This window comes from Dipodomys ordii, unplaced genomic scaffold (genome assembly GCF_000151885.1).
Source record: "Dipodomys ordii isolate 6190 unplaced genomic scaffold, Dord_2.0 Scaffold38, whole genome shotgun sequence".
Classification (NCBI taxonomy): domain Eukaryota; kingdom Metazoa; phylum Chordata; class Mammalia; order Rodentia; family Heteromyidae; genus Dipodomys; species Dipodomys ordii.
The window spans coordinates 1,202,182-1,222,491 of record NW_012267254.1 but is presented as its reverse complement, the minus strand read 5'-3'; the positions used below and the strand labels follow the sequence as shown (position 1 = coordinate 1,222,491).

Genomic DNA, 20,310 nt, shown 5'->3' with positions numbered 1-20,310 from the left:
ACACTTGTACTCCAGTTGTGCTTTGGTTATTTTCAACGTTTGTCTGGTTTTATGTATTACTGTTCTGGGATGAGATCATTCTACTGTGTTTCTCTGTGCAACTTGGCATTACAAGTACATATTACTTTATCTCAGTCATTGTCCTTCCACTGGATAGGACAACAGGAATGACACTATGCCCAGTTATTGAAACAGAGTATTAGAACTCTTTTTTTGCCCCTACTAGCCACAAATTGTAATAACTCAGTACATCAAAATAAGGACCTGTGAGCTCACAGCCAAAAGTTGCTGAAAATGAAAGTTTTGCTAGGGGATATGGAAGAATAATATCAAAAGGAATCCCTCTACCTTATCCCTTCCTTGCTGAAGTTGTTAACTTGACTATGGAAGAAGCACTTCCACATGGCTCATGATAAGAAAGTTTTCTCCCTCATTCAGGAAGCCCAGAGCACTGATGTCACAAGCTAGAACTCACTGGAGTTGTAGTTTAAGAGGTAGAGCACCTGCTTAGGGAACATATGGCCCCAAGGTCAGACCCTAGAATTGACAAAGCTAGGACTGTTAGTGAAGCTTCAAACAATCATGCTACTGTTTGAGGCAGCTATTTCAGGACAGTGGGATGTATGACAGTGTTTCCATGAGTCTATCACTGCACATTTCCTGGAAGAAAGTACCATGTTTAGAAGAGAAGTAATATGAGATACTATGCTGGTCATCCTGGCCCTTCTTAAGATGACAAATGATTTTTCCAAAGCATAATGAATGGCAATGAAAATTTAAATCTGTCGCGACCGCCTCGACCCGCAAGGATGACGCGACAACAGGTCCTTCTTTCAGACGGTTTATTCAGGACCTTATTTACAGCTTCTTTTCTCCTACTTCTCTCCTGCCCGCTTCTTCCTTCTTCTTCCTGCTTCTCCTCCCCATCCGCCCCCGCGCTCCGGTTATAAGCCTCCTGGATGGCCAATCCTGAAGCGCCATGTGGCATATACTGATAGGGCTGCAAACACGGAAGCAAACTAGGAGCCAAGTCATAACCATATAAGGAGTTGTTTTTTACAGAGAGCACTCGTCACGAGGAAGACGGAAGGCGGGAGCCCGCGCCATCTTAGGTCGCAGCCGCACCACGCGGCCCTGCCATTTTTGCTTTTGCAGCCGTCTTTGGTCGCGGCTCCCGCAGCTCTCCACATAAATCCACTATGAGTAGCTGTCTATTCAAGTATATAACAAAGTACCTTTCTCTGATGGAAGCAGAGCAAGACAATCTGCCCCTTGGAAGTTGATTAAGCACTCTGGGATATGGTACCAAAGTGACACATGAAAAATTACTTTTCTTATCATTACTTTCTTATCTTCACTTTCGTGTCTTCAACCCATTCCTTTTTTCACTTCCATGTTCTTTTCTCCTCTCAAGGCTTCTTTTATCACCTTTCTGGTTTCCATTTCTTTTTTATTTCCTCTTCTTTTCTGACCTTTTCTTTTCTTGCATTCTTGTCTCCTTTCCCCCCTCTTCACCCTTTCCTCTCCACCTTCCTCCCTTCTCCTCCCTCATTTCACTTCCTTCTACTCTGTGTTTTCTCTTTCTGTTCAAAGTTGTTCTGGAGCCAGCTATCATCTGTGACAGTCTCACCTGAATGTTGGAATTATAGCAATGGCCATGAGACCCAGCTCAAAAGCTGGTTCTATTTTAGCCATGTCTCTAGGGACTTGTCCTGCACGGGATATATACAGACAGAGACAAAAAGGGATTTATTTAGGAAAGTAGCTCACTTGACTCAAGTGTGAAAACACTCCTAAGAAAACCTATGCTAGATGCAAACCCATGAAGAAAAGTAGTTTAGCTGAAATCTGACACTTCAGAGATAGGGATGTCAATGAGGTAACTCTCACTTCAGGGTCATGGACACAAAGGCTTGCGTTGGTGTTAGGTGCACTCCAGGAACACTGGTCAACTTGAAGGGCTTTTCAGAATGTTTTTTATACACAAGTTCCAGTGGTGAAGCTCTCTCAGTTTGTGTTTATCTAAGTAATTTTAGTTGTTCCTTTGTTTCTAAGGAACAGTGGTGTCTCAACACAACACTCAATGGATAGGCAATTTTATTTTCTTCCTATCATGTTACTTCCCTTTAGTCCAGAAAATCTCTTTCAGAAATGTGAAGATAATCTAATCAAATATTTCTTAAAACACAAGGTCCCTCTCACTCTTCTTTTTAAAAAATTCACAGCCTATAATTTTCCGTTATATATGGCTCATTTCCCTTCCCATCCCAGTTTGTGCCTGGGCCCCCAATTCTATTAACTTTGTTTTGTGCTCAACTTAGCAGTTAGGTAAGGCAGCATATCAATGTGATCCTTTTTAAAATTATGTAAACTGCAATCATGATAACTGCATCATTAAGCAAACAAGGCTAATGTACAGCTAGGACTCACTAAAACAGAGCAAAGGCAACATTTGTGACAGCATGATTGCATACAAGGGAAACATGTCAAAGTTCACATTGACATACATTCTCTAAGGCAAAGTGGTAGCAAAGGAGTTATTTGTTTTGCATTATATAAACAGCAGAAGACTCCTAGAAACTCATGCAAAAGCATCTTACGTCACACAACTTTACAGCTGCATAAAGGAATATAATCACTGTCATCATCATTGTAAAGAATGATTGTATCTATGCTCACATCCTGAACCAAACCAAGAAATCTATCTCTCTGCTAAAATTCCTTGGCTAAACCATAACCAGTACCATAATTCTCAACCAGACTAATAAAACAGAATGTCCTTTAAGGTAATTAATTGGTTGCCATTTAGGTTTCCTTCAGAATTTCCTTTGGATTCTCCTGCTTTAAGACCCAATGGATGTAATATTGAGTTTTTATGAATGATTCTAAATATATTTTAATAACAAACTGTGATAAGTGAACTTAACATATTAGAAGTTTATATACTATACAAACTACTTTGTATATACTATACAAACTATTCAAGTCATACAAAACCATTTTTCAATGTCTTTTCAACTGAGAAGAATCCTATTCAGCATGCTTCTCCTCCTGAGGTGGTTCATACTGAGCAAGCTTTGCTTTCAGTTTTTTATTTTCTTCTACAGAAGCTTCATATTTTTCTTTCATTTCTGCCAATGAGCAGAAATTAGCAAAGCAGCTCTATTTCTGTATTTTCTCGGGTGGCAGCTCCTAAGCGATGCTTTAAAAAAAATCCAAAGCACTATTAGGTTCCTCTAGTTCTTCATATAAGACTACTAACACCCTGGTCAGTGTGTCCAGCACCTCTGACTTCAAGTATCTCCAGAACTGCTCACACTTCAGTTCGGTGGCTTTGTAATGGGCCATAGTGACAGCTGCATGGATGGCACAGAGACTCGGGCTGACTGGCTCAGAGGAGCACTGCTTATGCATGGAGGGGGCTGTGCGCCTGCCCAGTGGTCAGACAGGCCTGAGGGGCTGGGGCAGGGCCTGTTTTCATGGTGACTAGGATGCCATGCCTCTGCAGTGGCAGTCCAAACCCAGGGAGGCTTTTCCCTCTTCTTGTGACTCTTATCTCCCTTTCCCTCTCCCCTCCCTTCTCCTCTCCTTTCCTTACGCCCTTCCCTCCCCACCCCCCCCTATGAGCACCAAGGTTTCTTTCTGTACCTCCAAGATGATCAGATTGCTTGGAAATGAAAGTCCTTATTTTATCATTCAAAATAGATTGAAATTGCTTCTGGAGGTGTCTGTTGGCCAATATTGGGTTTTCCTACAGTTGAAAGCAGCTCTTTGGGCTTTGGCTAAAATGGTATCATCTTTCCTCTTTGTGCTAATCTTTCCTTTTGCTACTATAACAAGTTATCACAATATAAGTAGTTTTAAACAGCACAACAGGAGGACTATATGAATCTGGGAATTTTCAAGACAATCCTTGTCTCATATGTTAGAAAATATAACAAGAAAATATAATGACCTGGAAGCAAGAAAATCCATGGAGGCATGGTTAAAAGTTTTATTAGGGTGGGGGGTTAGATGGGAAGAGATGGGAAGGGGAAACAAAGGAGGAGGTAACAACGCTTGATAAGAAATGTACTCATTACCTTGCTCATGTAATTGTAACCCCTCTGTATGGTATTTTCACAATCAAAAAAAAAGTTTTATTAGTTGGTCTGCAACTGCTCTGTCCAACCTCATAATCAGGAACAGCTGCAGCCTCCAAGGGGGCGAGTTCTTTTTTTCCTTTCCTTCCTTCCTCCTTCCCACAGGTCTTCATTCTTCACAGGCCTCTGCTTTCTGCAGGTCGCTCAGCTCTTCACAGGCCTTGCATGCCTTTGTGGGCATCTCTGCTCTGGGAGGCACCTATTGCCACTTTCCTCTCCACTCCCCCCCCCATCTCTCTCTTTTTCTTTCCTTTCCTCCCTTCTGTAATAACCTGTAAATGAGAAAATCCATGAAGGCACAGTTAAAGGTGACAAAGGAGTTTTATTAGTTGGTCTGCAACCCTATCCTAGATTGTCTCAGTACCAGAAGCAGCTGCAACCTCCAAGGGTATGTGTTTTTTCCCTTTTTTTCTTCCTTCCTAGAAGCCTCACTTCTCCATTCTCTACAGGCATCTCTACTTCACAGGCCTCTCCAACTCTCTGACGGACTCTCTGATCCTCTGTGGGCTTCTTGGACTCTCTGCAGCCCTCTATGACTCTCTTCAGGCCTCTAAGACTCTCTACGGACCTCTCCAATTCTCAGTGGGCCTCTCGCCCTTCTTCAGGCCTTTCCGCAGGCCTTTTGGCCCTGTGCAGTCTTCTCGACCTCTCCACAGGCCTCTCTCCAATCTCTGCAGGCCTCTTGGCTCTTCACAAGCTTTTCCACAGGCCTTTCAGCCAGCCCAGGGCCCCTCAGGCTTCTCAGCTCTGAGCAGACCTCTCTGCCAGCCCAGGTGTCCCTTCAGGTCAGCCTGGGCTTTCTCAGGCCTCTTAGCCAGCCGGCAATTCCCAGGCCTGTCCTCCAGTCACTCTGCTGGCCCAGATCTCCCCTCAGTCTGGCACTGTTCTGGTCCTCGAGGCACGTGCCTTGCTGCCTGTCTCTTGTGTTGATTCATCTTCTTTATCTCCTCCCCAGAATTTCCTCTCTCTATGCTCTCTACATCCAGTGGTCTGCACCCAAAAGCCACCTTTTTGATGCTCTGCCCTCCAGTGTCCTGGCATGCATAGAAGTGATGTCAGCTTCCCGCTCCTCAGGGGTTTTGTCTTTTTCCCTCTCCCCTCTTTCTCTCCTCTCCCCTCTATCTTTGTCTCTCTTGTCTTTCTTCCCTGGAACCCCCTCTCTCTCTTTTCTCTCTTCCCTGGAACCCCCTGCCTCTCTATATCCCGTGGCCCAACCCTCCCAGACACCCGCCACCTGACGCCCTTTGATGCCCGGCACCCCCAGCAGGGGGCGTGATGACCTAAGCATGGGATGGGACTTTCCACCCCTTTCAGTGGCGGGGGGGGGGGGGGGGGCATGCAGGTGTGACATCAACGTGGGGCGGGCTTTCCCTCCCAGCTGGTTCTCATAAAAACTGTTCATAAACAGACACAATAGTAGAAAACTTTCAAGAGTGTTTACTGATAAAGTTTAAAGTTTAGGAGAGTCACAAGAAAACTTGCAAGCATGGAGGTTGTAAATTCTTATTCTGACTTTATTCTCACCCTAGTGTTCAGTTGTGAATTAAATTTGAAACCAAAAACTTCACCCTAGGGCAGCTTAACCATAAGTATCCTACCAGCCACTTGGGAGGGGGGAGTGGCAGTGCCCTAGTTGGAGCGTTCCTCAAAATTCTACTGGGCGAGCACCGGTGGCTCACGCCTGTAATCCTAGCTACTCAGGAGGCTGAGATCTAAGGATCACAGTTCAAAGCCAGCCCGAGCAGGAAAGCCCTTGAGACTCTAATGTCCAATAAACCACTAGAAAACCTGAAGTGGTGCTGTGGCTCCAGAGGTAGAGCACTCACCTTGAGCTGAAGAGCTGAGGGACAGTGCCCAAGCCCAGAATTCAAGCCCCACGACTGACAAACACACACACACACACATACACACACACACACACACACACAACCTGTATCCATAACAACATCACTATTTATTAAGCTTTTTTCTCCTGTTTTTGTTTTCTGTACCTTTTGTCTTGTTTGTAAATGTATCTGTTTTGGGTAATGTGAGGGGAGAGCACAGAAAAGGTGGGGCAAGGTGTGAGCATGTACCCATGAAACTTACTAGACACTATGGTGTAGATAAATTATACAACTTGTGTGGGGGACACAAGGAAAAAAATTGGGAGAAAGTGAGGGAAGAGATGACTTTGAAAAGAAATGTAGCTATTATCTGATTTATATAACTTGTAACCACTCTGTCCATCATCTTTACAATAACAAAAATGTATTTTGGGAGAGTAGCCCTGCACTTCTACCCCAGCCCCCTAGAGGGTGTGTGTGAGTGCATAGCCTTGTCTGAAGGTGGGTCCTAGAAAGTCCGCCTATAAGTGAGGTACAAAGCTATCCCGCCATTTTGGAAGTGAGGTGCGTAGCTGCTGGGCCACTTTAGAGGTGCTCACAGACTCTTAACTTTAGGTCAGTATTTCATCATTGGGAATGCAGAGGGGGTTAGAATCTGTTCCCTGGGGTTCTGATACCAGTCCTAAGGTGTGTCTGCCTTAGGTATTGACAGACAACGTGCCAGGGGTTGCAGGGGGGGGGGGTAGGGAGTTTGCTATGCCTTAGAAGGGGAAGGGAGTTCCCTATGTTTTAGCGGGGTTTTTTTGGCGGCTTAGTGTTCCTGCAATACCAATATACCTGTGTACGCATGCAGGAGGAGAAGGGTTTCCCATGCGCCCTGGGTTTTGTTTGTGTCGTGGGGGCTGAGGGGCTGTGGTCAGGGGCTGGGCTCAGTTCTCTTAGGGCTTTCAGGAGTGATGCTCTGGTTTGTGGGGGGACGCCTTCTTTGAGGTTTCAGAGCATGGCGGGGGGGGGGGAGGAAGGCAAGACACAGTTTTGTAAATATTCCCCGCCATTGGGACTCTTCCTCCATATTGGCGGCTCCTCAGGCTCCTAGCTTCCGTCACGTGGTTTCTGGTATCCGGAAATGCTTGGAAAGTGGGCGTGGCTCCTCCACCATTACATTTTGGCACAAAAGGGTGCTGAAGTCCCTGTTTCTGCCGAATCCTTGGCAATGCGTCTTTCGTGAGTTTGAGGTTGGGAGGGCTTTATCTGGTGAGGCAGCTGCTGAGTAAGACCCCTATGCTTCCAGCAGAGCTATGTCTGCCAGGGAATGGACCTTCAAGGTTGTGTTGACGTCTTAGTAGAAGATTTTTGAGAATGAACCACTGTAGCTTAGAGGGCAGATGTTTCCGTTGGAACCTGGTCTCGGGTTTAGCAGGGAGGTGGGGACTTTCCTGGCTTGCTTGCCCTTAGCGACAAGACATGTGTTCTCTAGGCACTCAGTCCACCATTTCTTTTTGGGGGGGGGGTCCGGTCGTGGGGCCTGAACTCTGGGCCTGGGCGCTGTCCCTCAGCTCTTCAGCTCAAGGCTAGCGCTCTACCACTTGAGCCACAGCGCCACTTCCGGCTTTTTTCTTTTTGCTTATGTGGTGCTGAGGAATCAAACCCAGGGCCTCATGCATGCAAGGCAAGCGCTCTACCACTGAGCCACCTTCCCAGCCCTCACTCTAGCATTTCTGCAATGGCTCTTGGCACCTACTTGTGAATGTGTGTTCAGCATCATGGAAAACTTTCGGCATCATCTCTAACTTGTAAGCACATCCTGCTTAGGCAGCTGTCACTCTTGCTGTGCCTACAATTGCAGTTGTTCCTGACTCAACTAACTGTGGATCTTTTGACTATTTCTTTTTGTTTTTCTCCGTTGTGAGGCTTTAACTCTGGGCCTGGGCGCTGTCCCTCAGCAATTCAGCTCAAGGCGAGTGCTCTACCTACCTCTTGAGCCACAGTGCCACTTCCAGTTTCCTAGTGGTTTATTGGAGATAAGAGTCTCAAGGACTTTCCTGCCTGGGCTACCTTTGAACCGTGATCCTCAGATCTCAGCCTCCTGAGTAGCTAGGATTACAGACATGACCCACCAGCACCCAGCTTTTTTTCTTTTTTGATAGGAGGTGAAGTAGCACTCACAGTCTGGAGCTAGCCATGCAGGAGGTATTCTAGGATATGAACTATTCCCAGGACAATTCCTCTGATGTTTGGGTGTTAGTTCTTTTTCAGAGGGATCTTACATTTTTCTGGGGCCAGATAAGGAATGTGATGTTCCCACCTGTGCCTCTCAGTGAAATAAGAGTTCCATCATGATTATTACTTGACATAGAGTCCGCCTAACATTTCGCCTCAGCTTCTATTCCGTGCCTACTCACAATCTGGGTTCCAGGCCTGAAGTAGTAATAGAGAAGGTCTGTTTGTTTAATGATTGCTTGCATCAGTTTTGTTGGCACATTGTATTATAAAGTACTAGGAGGGGTGGGGTGGTACAGGACTATAATTCCATCTACTTGGGAGGCAGAGATTTGAAGGGTTTTAGCCCCAGTCGTTCTGGGGCATAATATTGGATATGGCAGAGTACACCTGACACCCTAGTAAAGGAAGACCTAGATACACTCATGGCAGTGAGAAGCCAGCTGTAAGCTAAAATGTCAAGATTGTATCTGAAAGACAAATGTCAAGATTGTATCTGAAAGACAAATCTAAACTAACCACTGATGACTTGTCTTAAATGATAGAGCACCTGCCAGGGTCTAAATACAAACTCCAGCACTGTCAAAGAAAAATGGTTGGTAGTTGTTCATGTATTCTGGATTCCCATACTACATTTAAACCTACAAAAATGAGTTTTTGCATATCAACTGCAATTACATATTTTGCTTTTACAGTCTCTAAAGAGAGTTCTCTAGTTTAACTAATGAAGGTATTGGTGATTAGAGCTTTTATTTTCTTAAAATTCTTTAAATTTATGAAGGTAATATCTTTAATAATCTAATTTTACCACAAAGTAAGGGTCAAGATGTTTATGCTGTTGGTAAGGAAAAGAAACATCCTTCCTTCAATGACTTTTCTGGTCTGTAGGTCACAAATTTAACTGTTTTGTATTTCTGTATTTGTTCCCAGAATCTCTGTTCTGTTCTACTGTGTGTTCACTTCTCCAGGCTCCAGTGACATATGCAATGTAATGAAAATCAACATTACTTGGCCTTTTGCACTTAATGCCATATCTGATGTTGTGTGTTCTAACTGTGATGTTATCTTTTTAAGATCATTTGGGTTTCCTAAGCTCTTTGAATTCTGTAGTCTTGATTTTCAGTTGCTGATGTTGAAACAAATTTAAAATGGTGAGATTGTAAACTAGACTGCTAAAATCATTCTAGGGCAGGGTGGAGGGCTGACCAGAGTGAGTTAGTAAGGATTCTTTTCACCCAAGGAAAAATATTTCTCCTTTTACCACCAAGGCTTGTTTCTGTGTATAATGGCTTATGTGTTTCTTGGAGGGATATAGCACCACTTTCATCTTATTCCCTACTAGGGTTTCAATATTTGGGCTTCATTTTCAGTGTTTTTCTTTTTATTTTCTAGGGCCTTGTCATTATTACCCAGAAGAGCAGTTGGATTTTGATTACTGTCCTTAGGTCCAGAAACTAGGCAAGATAATTTACCACTTGTATATAGATTTATGTCCTTTTGAGTATTGTTATCTAGCCACGTGTAAAAATTAAAATGTATTTTTTCTTTTACAACCTGTGCACTTTTATATTTCCCTGGACATGCTGGCCTTGGAGGATATCGATACACAGATATATGTATGTATATATATAATCTGTGTATATTAGATATCTTTGTTTGCATTTGCCTTGGTATTTTTCTAGACTTTTCTTTTGTCCCACTGCTCCTGAGGCAGGCCTGTATTTATAGTTACATTGAACACTGAGATCAGGAAGATGGTGTTTGGAAGCAGAAAGATCTTGGAGACTCCATCACCAAAATAAGTGGCACAAACTAGGACTAGAAGTGTGGCTCAAGTGGTTGAGGGCTGGGCAAGAGTTAAGGAGACTAGAAATTATAAGATCCTGAATTCAAGCCCCTGTACTGGCAAATAAAAAATTTTGACATCCAAATTTACTTTTAGAAACATGGTGCAGTTACCTGTTATGCAAGTTGCTGATCTCTTTAAAGCATGAATATGAGTTGAAATATAATCCACCTTTGTAATTGATGATGTTGTGAGATGCATAGACTGTGTAGGACTGGTTGGAATACATTAGATGCATATGTGTAAATTTCTCAAAGAGAGACCCCTTGTTATAACTACCATGTATGTTAATGACATTAAAAAAAGAATGCTGTTATTTTCCTTGCATTTTTGTTGTGGATCTAGTTAACTTGGACTGATCTGCCAATGTTAAACCAGCCTTGTTCTCCTGAGTTGAACTGAGTTGAACTCCACCACGACTTGATATATATGACTTTATGTATGCATTTATATATTCATTTGTTTTTGTTGGTACTGGGCTTTGAACTTAAGGCCTCTTCCTTGCTGGGTAGGGTCTCTGCAACCTGAGCCATGCCCCTTCTTTTCCCTAGGCTGGATATCAGTCCTCTTATTTAAGCATCCCTCTTAACTTGGAAGCATAGTTAGCACCACTAGGCCCAGCTTGTAATTAACTTGTTGTTTTCATAACTTTTTTCCCAGACCTGCCTAAAACTTCAGTTCTCCCAAATGAATTACAGACGTGAGCCCCTTGACTAGAAGGTTTTTCTAAATATACTCTCTGATTTTTCATTGCTAATCTTTTTTTTTTTTGGTCATGGGGATTGAACTCTGGCCCTGGTTGCTGCCCCTCAGTTCTTCAGCTTAAGGCTAGTGCTCTACCACTTGAGTCGCAACACCACTTCTGGGTTTTTGAGTGGTTTATTGGAAATAAGAGTCTTATGGACATTCCTGTCCAGTCTGGCTTTGATCCTCATCTTCAGATTTCAGCCTTCTGAGTAGCTAAGATTATAAGCATGAGCCACTGGTGCCTGGCTCGTTGCTAATCTTTTAAAATAGTGTTTTGGTGCCTGGCTCATTGCTAATCTTTTAAAATAGTTTTTGTCTCTTTTCAAGCTACATCATGACCTATGATGGATTTTTAAACTTCCTTGTTCTATGTTAATGCTCAGATTGTATTCACAGTATGTGTGGCTAACTCTACGATTTTTTTTTCTATTTTAAATAACTTAGTGTAATTCCTGAATATTTCCAGGACTTCTTAGTGGAAGTTTTCTAGAAAGGAATGCTTCTGTTTCTGCTTGGTAATATTTATTTTGATCAAATTAAACCCATCTATTCCTTTCTCTTTCCCAACTTCCAGCCTGCTGTTCCTCAACAGATTTCATTGAAATTCAGAACGTTTCATTGTTAATTTTAAATATTTAATTGGATACAAGCATATTTACATTTTCTGTTTTATACTGGTAAATTTCATATATTTTAATTCTCTATATGTGTGTCTGTCTTTTTTTTTTTTTTTTTGGTCAGTCATGGGGCCTGAACTCTGGGCCTGGGCGCTGTCCCTCAGCTTTTCAGCTCAAGGCTAGCACTCTACCACTTGAGCCACAGCACCACTTCCGGCTTTTTCTGCTTATGTGGTGCTGAGGAATCAAACCCAGGGCCTCATGTGTGCAAGGCAAGCACTCTACCACTGAGCCACCTTCCCAGCCCATGTGTGTCCATTTTATGCTAAGAGTTTTTCCCCCTTATTTGTGCCTCTTTTGTATCTTGTACTCTGGGCATTGTGGACTCTTGCTCGCTGCTTGTGCTATACCATTTGAACCACACCTCCACATGTGGTTTTTTTTCTTCATGATTTTAGATAGAAGTCTCTTGCATTAGTTGGTTGGATGACTTTCACCCTCCATCCTCACATTTCAGCCTCCTGAGTAGCTAGGATTATTGCCATTAGCCACTGGTGCCCGGACTCATTTTTGGCCACTTTTAAACAGAAATGAATTCTTTTCCCTAAGATTTCTTTCCCTCCTTAATACCTCTTTGGTTCCATTCTATGTCTCCCCTTTCTTTCCTAATATTATTCATTTTCAAGGCAACATTTCCTTGATTAATCTTGCCCCCAATTTGACCACGTTCAGGTTTCAAAAGACCCACTTTGTCCTGTTGAACTATTCTTTCCTCCCTTCACCTCATTAGTTTGCCATCACATTAGCAATAACTAGGATGAAATGGATTCAGGGATAAAACACTAGCCTACATGCTGTAGTTTGTGACTTTGATCCCAGGCACTGCAAAAACTAATAGAACAAGACAAAAAAAAAAACAAAATGAAGGTCCATCCCTCCGCTTTCCTTCTATTTGGGACTGATATACTCTTTTTAATCTGTACTCCTAAGGCTCTAGAGCATACTGATTTTCAGACTGCTTCCTTTCCAATATTGGCATGTAATACATAAAATGTCTTCTAACTTATACTTTGTACTTTAATGGCAGTAACAGCTCAGTGCTGCAATATTTTCTCATGCACAATTGCATACTCTGATTTTAACTTAGATTCCTTTTTTAGATTAACAAAAGAGAATTGTTGCCTGGCTTGTTTCTAACAGCTGAACTCAAGCAGTCCTCCTGCCTTAGTGTCTGGAGCAGCTGGGAACTGTGGTATGTGTAAATACTACTGCACCAAGCTCCCAGTTGAATTCATTTAGAAGTGTTGTCTTATTTTGGATGGCTTTCTGTTTTTGGTGGTAGTCTTGTTCATTGTAGAAAACGTGGTCTCTGAGATAATAAATATTTCCAGGGTTAAGACCATGGTTAAGTTTTTGCATTTAACCTTCAATTGCATTTATATTTCCATTGGTAGGCATAGGTGTCTATTTAACTTCAGCTTCTTTTGTTTTCCTTATATCTATCAGTGTATATTATACTCACATAATGGGTTTCACTATGTCATTTCCACAGACATATCACGTTGTCCTGAACCCCTTTCTCCTTCTACATCCTAATAATTCCCTTTTGACTCTTGTGACTTTTTGCTTCCCCCAAATTCTGTCTATGTGAGAAAAATTCAGTATTTGCTTTGTGAAACTGGCTCATTTCACTTAGGCTGATGATCTACCATTACATCCACTTTCTTCTTTATGACTGAATAAAACTCATTTGTGTATATTTTTATGATATTTTCTGAACAATCTTTCTGCATTCTCTTACATAAGAGTTAAGAAATTTGAGTCACTTTGCCCTGTTCTGCCATGTTTTGGTATCTCTGTGGTTTCCTGATAGTTTAATGTTATCATGAATGGAATATGTCCATTACTATTTTCCAGGAAATAATGGCTGATAAAGCAGATCACAATCCTAAAATGCTCACAAGTGAAGTGAATCCAGTGAATGAAGAAGTCATGGTTCCTCTATCATCTACTACAGAGAAACAAACCGAAGAGCTGACATTCAAGAACAAACAGGGAGTAGAAGTAGAAGTCAAGCCTGAGACCTCAGCTAAGGAAAAGACAGAAGGTAAATATATCTTTGGTGGGTGGGTAGACGGTCGCATGTCTGCAAAAGGAGAAAAACCTCTGATATAATGAAAGACTTGAGTCATGCTGTAAACATAAAGAGATTTCTGCATGTGGGACAGGGATTTCTTTCACACAAGAAAGCAGTGCATTTCTCCTCAGCCCATGGTCATCTTCTCTACTTCATCACCCCCCACATCATCACCTCTCCTGCCCGGTGTAATCTAGCTCCTTCACAAAGCACCTACTGTACACAAGGCTCACAGTTTGAACTGACATTGTTATTCTTTTATCAGTAGTATTTGGTCCAGTTGTCCACTCCTACTTCTGTGACAACTTTCTAAGACTTCTTCCTCCTTGTTTAAGTTATTCGTATGTCTTCGTCTTTTCTTGCTTTTCCACTTTTTCTTCACCTCTAATCCAATGGTAGTGATTTACAAATGACACATTTTTCTCTATTTTCTGCCCACTCTAGCAGGACTTTTCACTAATTATCTGGAACAATAGTTGTCTGACCAATCTGTTCCTATTTGTTTCTCTTATCCTTCTGCTAGAACAATGAAATAAGGATGTGATGAGACCATACCAGATCCTATCATATATAATATTCATCCTCCATGCTTCTAAGTATTCACAACACTAGCTGAATCCTCACTATGGTCTATAGATTATGAACCTCCTGGGCCTATCATCCATTCTTCCCTGAATCCTGGCAATATCCTTCTTTAGTTTGCCTCTCACCTACATTCTGTGGTCCCTGGTTCTTTCCACTATGGCTGCTACCCTGGCCATCACCACATCCTAGTCCCCTTCTTCTGCATGTGTTCAGTTCTGTCTCATCCTGGGATTCTGTTTTGAGGACATCTCCAATCAGGCCCTACCACTCATTGGCAGCTGTGAACATAAATTCTGCTCCTATCCATGTCTCTTCTCACTTCTCACACTATGGGCTAGGAAGGTGGCTCAGTGGTAGAGTGGACAGAGCCCAGGCCCAGAGTTCAGGCCCCACGACCAGACCCAAAAAAAAAAAAGAATCTCACTTCTCACACTAGCATAAGTCCAGCTACAAGTGTGCTGCTAGCTACTGCACTTCCTTTCGACTTTCCCACAATGACAGTACATGTGGCATTATGGTAGGGGTCACAGTAGCTTCCTGCCTTTGTTGCTCACTGTTGATCCCAGCTTCTAGCGTGATCCCAGGAACAGCAGAATATATGTAAATGGAATAGTGATGTCAGACTTGGACTGAAAAAATCCCCACTTTAAAACAGAAGAGAAGCAGGAGCAGAATCATTTACACCATGGAATTTGGAGTAATGGGGTGCAAATAACTGGCATTTGGACATCATGTGAGATTTAAGCTTTTTTGCATCAAATTGTGTCAGGACAACAGTTAATAGATTCCAGAGATCTTTGAGGGGTTGATTTCTTACTTCTGTCCACCTGTGTTTCTGCATGTATCCGTGGAGCCAAAGGGCATCAGGAGGATTTAGTTTAATCTCTGTGCTGAGGTCAACTTTCAAGCATGAGCATTTTCTGTGCAAACCCATGAGGGAAATGCCCAAGGTGCCGGTGGTGCCATGAAACCCTCCCACCTCACAGCCCGTCCTCTCCATTCAGTCTGCAGGTGCTGCTGGTAGCCAAGATACCCATGAGCAGCCCATGGAGAGAGGTGAGGGCCTACATGAAGGCTCTTTGTGGATAAGTGTTCCATCAAAGCTTAAGCAGGTGGCAGGAGGTAGTGCTCCCCCCAGTCGATTGAATTCTGTATATGGACACTCCCCTGGTAGCCGTGGAAATGGGTTGCTTCTGTAACATGGCATCACCAGGTTATACAGATATTAGGGAGGATATTTGACTCAAGACCACTCCACAGGTGACTCAGAAGTTGAAATGATGCCTGAACTGGCAGTGGTTCCTGATCCATTGACAGCAGAAAATGAGGAACTCAATGCTGGTATAAAACGTGAACTCAAGAAGGAAATTCAGAACTTGGGATATGGTAAGTAGGGGGACAATGGCTCATGATTAAAAACGTTGGGAAACTTTATCATTTTATTATGCAGGCTAGTTTGCTACTGCCTCAGGAGAGAGTCTGCCAGAGTACATTTTTCATATAATTTTATGTTCTTTATTGTCACTAAAAATGTTTCAATGGAAAGTGATTTTTTTTCTGTCCATTCTGATTTTACTTGGTTATTGTTGACAAGACTAGGTAATTAGCTATGGGACAGTACCTCAATATACGCATTTAAAACATGCATACAAATACATTCACATGAGCATATACACACAGTGTAATATTCTTCATCATAGTTACTGAGACAGGCCCTTAACAAGGTTGACTTGTGTTTCTTTTTATTTCTGAGAACCACTAAGGGTTTTCTATTTCTGCAGGATATCAGTATATCTTCCAGTTGCTTGAGGAAGTGCAGGGACCTCTGGAAATGAAAAGAGAAGTTGTGCTACATGCTATCAGAGAAGCAGCAAGGTGGGTAGTAGTAGGAATTGTACATCTTTCTTTTCCTTTTTTTTGTACCTGTCCTGGGGCTTGATCTCAGGACCTGTGTACTGTCCTTGAGCTTTTTTTTTTTCAAGGCAGGTACTCTACCACTTGACCCACACCTGTATTTCTGACTTTTTTGGTGCTTAATTGAAGAAAAAAGTTTCATAGGTTTGTCTTTCTAGGCTAGCTTTGAACTGTGATTCTCAGATCTTAGCCTCCTGAGCAGCTAGAATTATAAGTATCAGTAACTGGTGTCCAGCTATCCGTTTTTCTTTTAGCCACCAGAATGATACAGTGCTAGGCATGAAAAGTATAAGAACAGATCCTACTCTGAGCTTCTCAAATCCCTGGCTCTCAGAGTTGAGGTTGACTTGAATGATATTTATGTTGGTGTCTTCTAAAGCTGACTTAGCTTTCCAGACCCACTAAGCTGTCTGACCTTACTGCAGTCCGAGCTAGACTGAGCATTAATTCTCAGTTAACAGTCTTTTTCTTTTCTTGGATGACTGGTACTGTTTGGACATATAGGTAGTGGTCCCCTTCCTCATGTCCCACACTGCTTCCCAAGTAATTTGTTGTTTGGTTGTCTTTTACGTAATTACCCTTCTTTGTATTTTTCAGATTCAATTGCCAGGATTTAACTGTACACCTTGAGAGTGCACTGAAAAAAATCAACTACTATCTCAACAGAGATGACTCTCCAGATACATAATTCTGTTTTTGACATTGATCAATAAGAAGCAAGCACTATCTGTTATATTTGAGAACATGACAGGATAATTCAGAAGCCTTGTAGCATGCCTTAGTGTAGTGAATAGCCTTAGAGGCTTAGAAAAAGCATTGGAACCTTTGAATGTTTTGAATTTCTGTTAGTAAAAGTTGGGTTCTTGCTCTTGGTGTTTGCTTCGAATGGACAATTTTTTGTTTGTGTGTTCATTTATTTTCTTGCTTGTGTTAAGGATATTATTACATCATTAGAGTCATACTATTACACTCCTGGTCTCCAGAGCAGATGGCAGTCATAGGAAGTATTTATAACTTTTTTTCAGTATTGTTCATAGCTTTTTGTTTATTTTTCATGTTTTTTTGGGGGGAAATGTTCACCCCACCCTGTGAATCCCAAGTGACATCAAACTCACTATGGAAAGCAGGCCAGTATGGAACTTGTCTCAGCCTCTTGTCTCAGCCTGGCTTCACTATACATACCTTATCTCTATTGTCCCAAGACAGACTTCAGCAGAACATGGTGCTTGGTGTGACACGATTGATGAACCACACTCCCTATGCTGAAAGGTTTGGACCATTATATGTGCTACCTAATTTGGGTCAAATTTTCCATTAAAACTCCCACAAAACTCAGGAAAACGAAGAAGACACAACAGCCACCGTTCTGCTCATCTCTTGTATTGAATCCCAGTTTCCTTTGAAGCCCAGGTCTTCAGTGCAGACTGTGTAATAACCTACTTTGCCTATTGATTGATTGCCTATTAGGAGCCAAAGTGCCCTTGTGGGTCCTTCAACTTCCACCCAAGTAGAGTTGTTTTCTAGGTTTGTTTTGTCTTTTTAAAAAATAATTTCATGCTGGGTGCTAGTGGCTCACGCCTTTTATCCTAGTCACTTGGGAGGCTGAGATCTGAGGATCATGCTCCAAAGGAAACCTAAGCAGGAAAGTATGTGAGACTCATCTCCAATTAACCACCAGAAAACTGGAAGTTTTGAGATGTGGCTCAAAGTCTAGAACACAGATGCTTAAGAACAGTGCCAAGGCCCTGAGTTCAAGCCCCATAACCAATATATATGCATAGATACATACATATATGAGCTAAAAGGGGAGCTTTACTTTTTCCATTTCCACACATGTTTAAAATGAATTCCAATCAATCTCATTCCTACGGTCACTCTGCCCTATTCCTAGAACAATTTCTAGTTTCATAGTTGAAAATGATACATTTTCGTAGTTGGAACACTGCTTCAACCTCATTAACCCAGCCCTCTCACTAGAACCTACCCCAGACAGAGTATATTTTCCTTTACCTCCAGTTTCCCGATTGACCAAGAGCTTTCACTGAGATTTTTTTTCATGGAGGTTTTTCCATGCTGTTTTTATACACACTAACAATGTATTTCAGAATTATTCACCTTCTATCTTTTTCTTTACTCCCTTCTTCTCTTACTAAGTATTCCCTTAGGTTCATGCGCTGTGTTTATGGGTATATGTAATTATGTATTATGAGTATACATATATATAGTCATATATATACATACATATACATGCATATACATATATGTGTGTGCATATATATGACTGTATGTATCTTTTTTAGGTCTAGCTTCACATGTAAGTGAAAATATACAAAGTTTATAATATATATGTTATATATAATCTTGTCTTAATCTGTCTTCCAATTACATTCATCCATTTTTCTGCAAATGGCATGCTTTACTTTTTCATGGCTATGTAATATTCCATAGTTTATGTATACCATATCTTCTTTTTTTTGGTCAGTAGGAGGGCATGTGCGCTGTCCCTCAGCTCTTCAGTTCAAGGCTAGAGCTCTACCACTTGAGCCACAGCTCCACTTCTGGCTTTTTCTGCTTATGTGGTGCTGAGGAATAGAACCCAGGGCCTCATGCTTGCAAAGCAAGCACTCTACCACTGAGCTATCCTCCCAGCCCCCTACCATATCTTCTTTATCTGCTCATCTTTTGTTGGGTACTGATTCCATTGTTTGGCTGTGTGGACAAGGCTACCATATGCTACCATAAATATGCAGAGATCATCTGGTATATATACTGTCCTTGGCATAAATACCCAATAGATATAGTGAAGTCATAGGAAAGATCTATTTTCTGTCTTTAATGGTACTTCCATTCTGATGTCTTCGTGGTTATACTAGTATACATTTCCACCAACAGCATATGAAGATTTCTTTTTTCTATGTTCACTAGCATTGTTTTTGTTTTCTTTCTTTTTTCTTTTTTAATCAGTCATGAGGCTTGAACTCTGGCCTTGGGCACTGTCCCTCAGCTCTGCAGCTCAAGGCTAGCGTGCTACCACTTGAGCCACAGCACCACTTCTGGTTTTCTGAGTGATACATTGGAGATAAGAATCTCATGGACTTTCCTGCCCTGGCTGGCTTTGAGCTACGATCCTCAGATCTCAGCCTCCTGAATAGCTAGGATTACAGGCATGAGCCACCAGTGCCCAGCTGGTTTTGTTTTCTTGAAGGATGTCATTCTTACTAGGGTTAGGTAGAATCTTAGTTTGATTTTGATTTGCATTTACTTTATGACTAAGGATGTTGATTTTTTTTTTTTTTTGTCGGTCGTGGCGCTTGAACTTTGGGCTTGGGTGCTGTCCCTGCACTCTTCAGCTCAAGGCGAGTGCTCTACCACTTGAGCCACTGCACCACTTCTGGTTTTCTAGTGGTTTTTATTGGAGATAAGAGTCTCATGGACTTTCCTGCTCAGGCTGGCTTTGAACCAAGATCCTCAGATCTCAGCCTCCTGAGTAGCTAGGATTACAGTCATTAGCTACCAGCGCCAGGCTATGTTGAATATTTTTAATGTGTCTATTAGCTGTTTGCACTTCTGAGAATTGTTTAGTTTGCCTGATTATTAATTGGATTATTTGCTCATTTAAATTCTTGAGTCCTTTGTATATTCTGGATGTTAACTCTTTACTTGTTGAATAGTTGACAAAGATTTTATCTATTCTAAGGTTTGTTACTTGGTTCCATGATTGTTTCTGTTCATGTACAGAAACTCTTTAAATTGATATAGTCCCATTTCTTAATTCTTGCTTCCATCATCTGTGCACCTGTAGTTTTTTCAGAAAAAAATCCCCTTGCCTGTACATTTCTAAGGTTTTTCCTATAGCAGACTTAAAGTTTCAGATTGTGCTTTTAGTTCTCTGATCCAGTTGGAGTTGATTTGTATACATGTTGAGAAACAGACATACAGTTTTTACTCTCCTGCAGCCTCAGCACAATTTGTTCAAGAAACTGTCTTTCTTCATTGTATAATTTGGCTCACTTGTCAGAAACTTTGTAGATTGTATGTGAATTTTTCCCTGGGTCTTCTGTACCATTCCAGACAAAGAGCTCTGTGTCTGTTTTTGTGTCAGTACCAAATGGTACTACTGCTCTGTAGTATAATTTGAAGTCTGTATTTCTGATTCTCCATTTACTTTGGATTGTTTTTGCTATTTTGTTTCTTCAGCACAAGTATGGAGTCAGGTAAAATGTTCAGTGTTATTTCTGACTCTCTGGAGCACTAAGAACACTGGGTTCATGCAACC

At 41.8% G+C, this 20,310-nt stretch overlaps 1 protein-coding gene and 1 pseudogene across 1 annotated transcript; one reads left to right on the top strand and one right to left on the bottom strand.

Moving 5' to 3' along the window:
- Window positions 1-3,024: 3,024 nt before the first annotated feature.
- LOC105986987 lies at window positions 3,025-3,348 on the bottom strand (annotated as a pseudogene).
- Window positions 3,349-6,513: 3,165 nt separating this feature from the next.
- LOC105986993 (protein DDX26B-like) lies at window positions 6,514-16,803 on the top strand. The gene is made up of 5 exons (XM_013018125.1): window positions 6,514-6,583; window positions 13,316-13,505; window positions 15,381-15,506; window positions 15,902-15,995; window positions 16,632-16,803. Exons 2-5 carry the CDS (start codon window positions 13,322-13,324, stop codon window positions 16,720-16,722), a joined length of 495 nt encoding a protein of 164 aa, XP_012873579.1. The 5' UTR covers window positions 6,514-6,583; window positions 13,316-13,321; the 3' UTR covers window positions 16,723-16,803.
- Window positions 16,804-20,310: the final 3,507 nt, after the last annotated feature.

Bases quoted from the DNA above. Each gene is read 5' to 3' on its own strand.
- LOC105986993 (XM_013018125.1), top strand. From the start codon at position 13,322: ATGGCTGATAAAGCAGATCACAATCCTAAAATGCTCACAAGTGAAGTG. The intron at 13,506-15,380 runs GTAAATATATCT...ACCACTCCACAG, and splicing joins AGCTAAGGAAAAGACAGAAG to GTGACTCAGAAGTTGAAATG. The intron at 15,996-16,631 runs GTGGGTAGTAGT...TGTATTTTTCAG, and splicing joins GCTATCAGAGAAGCAGCAAG to ATTCAATTGCCAGGATTTAA.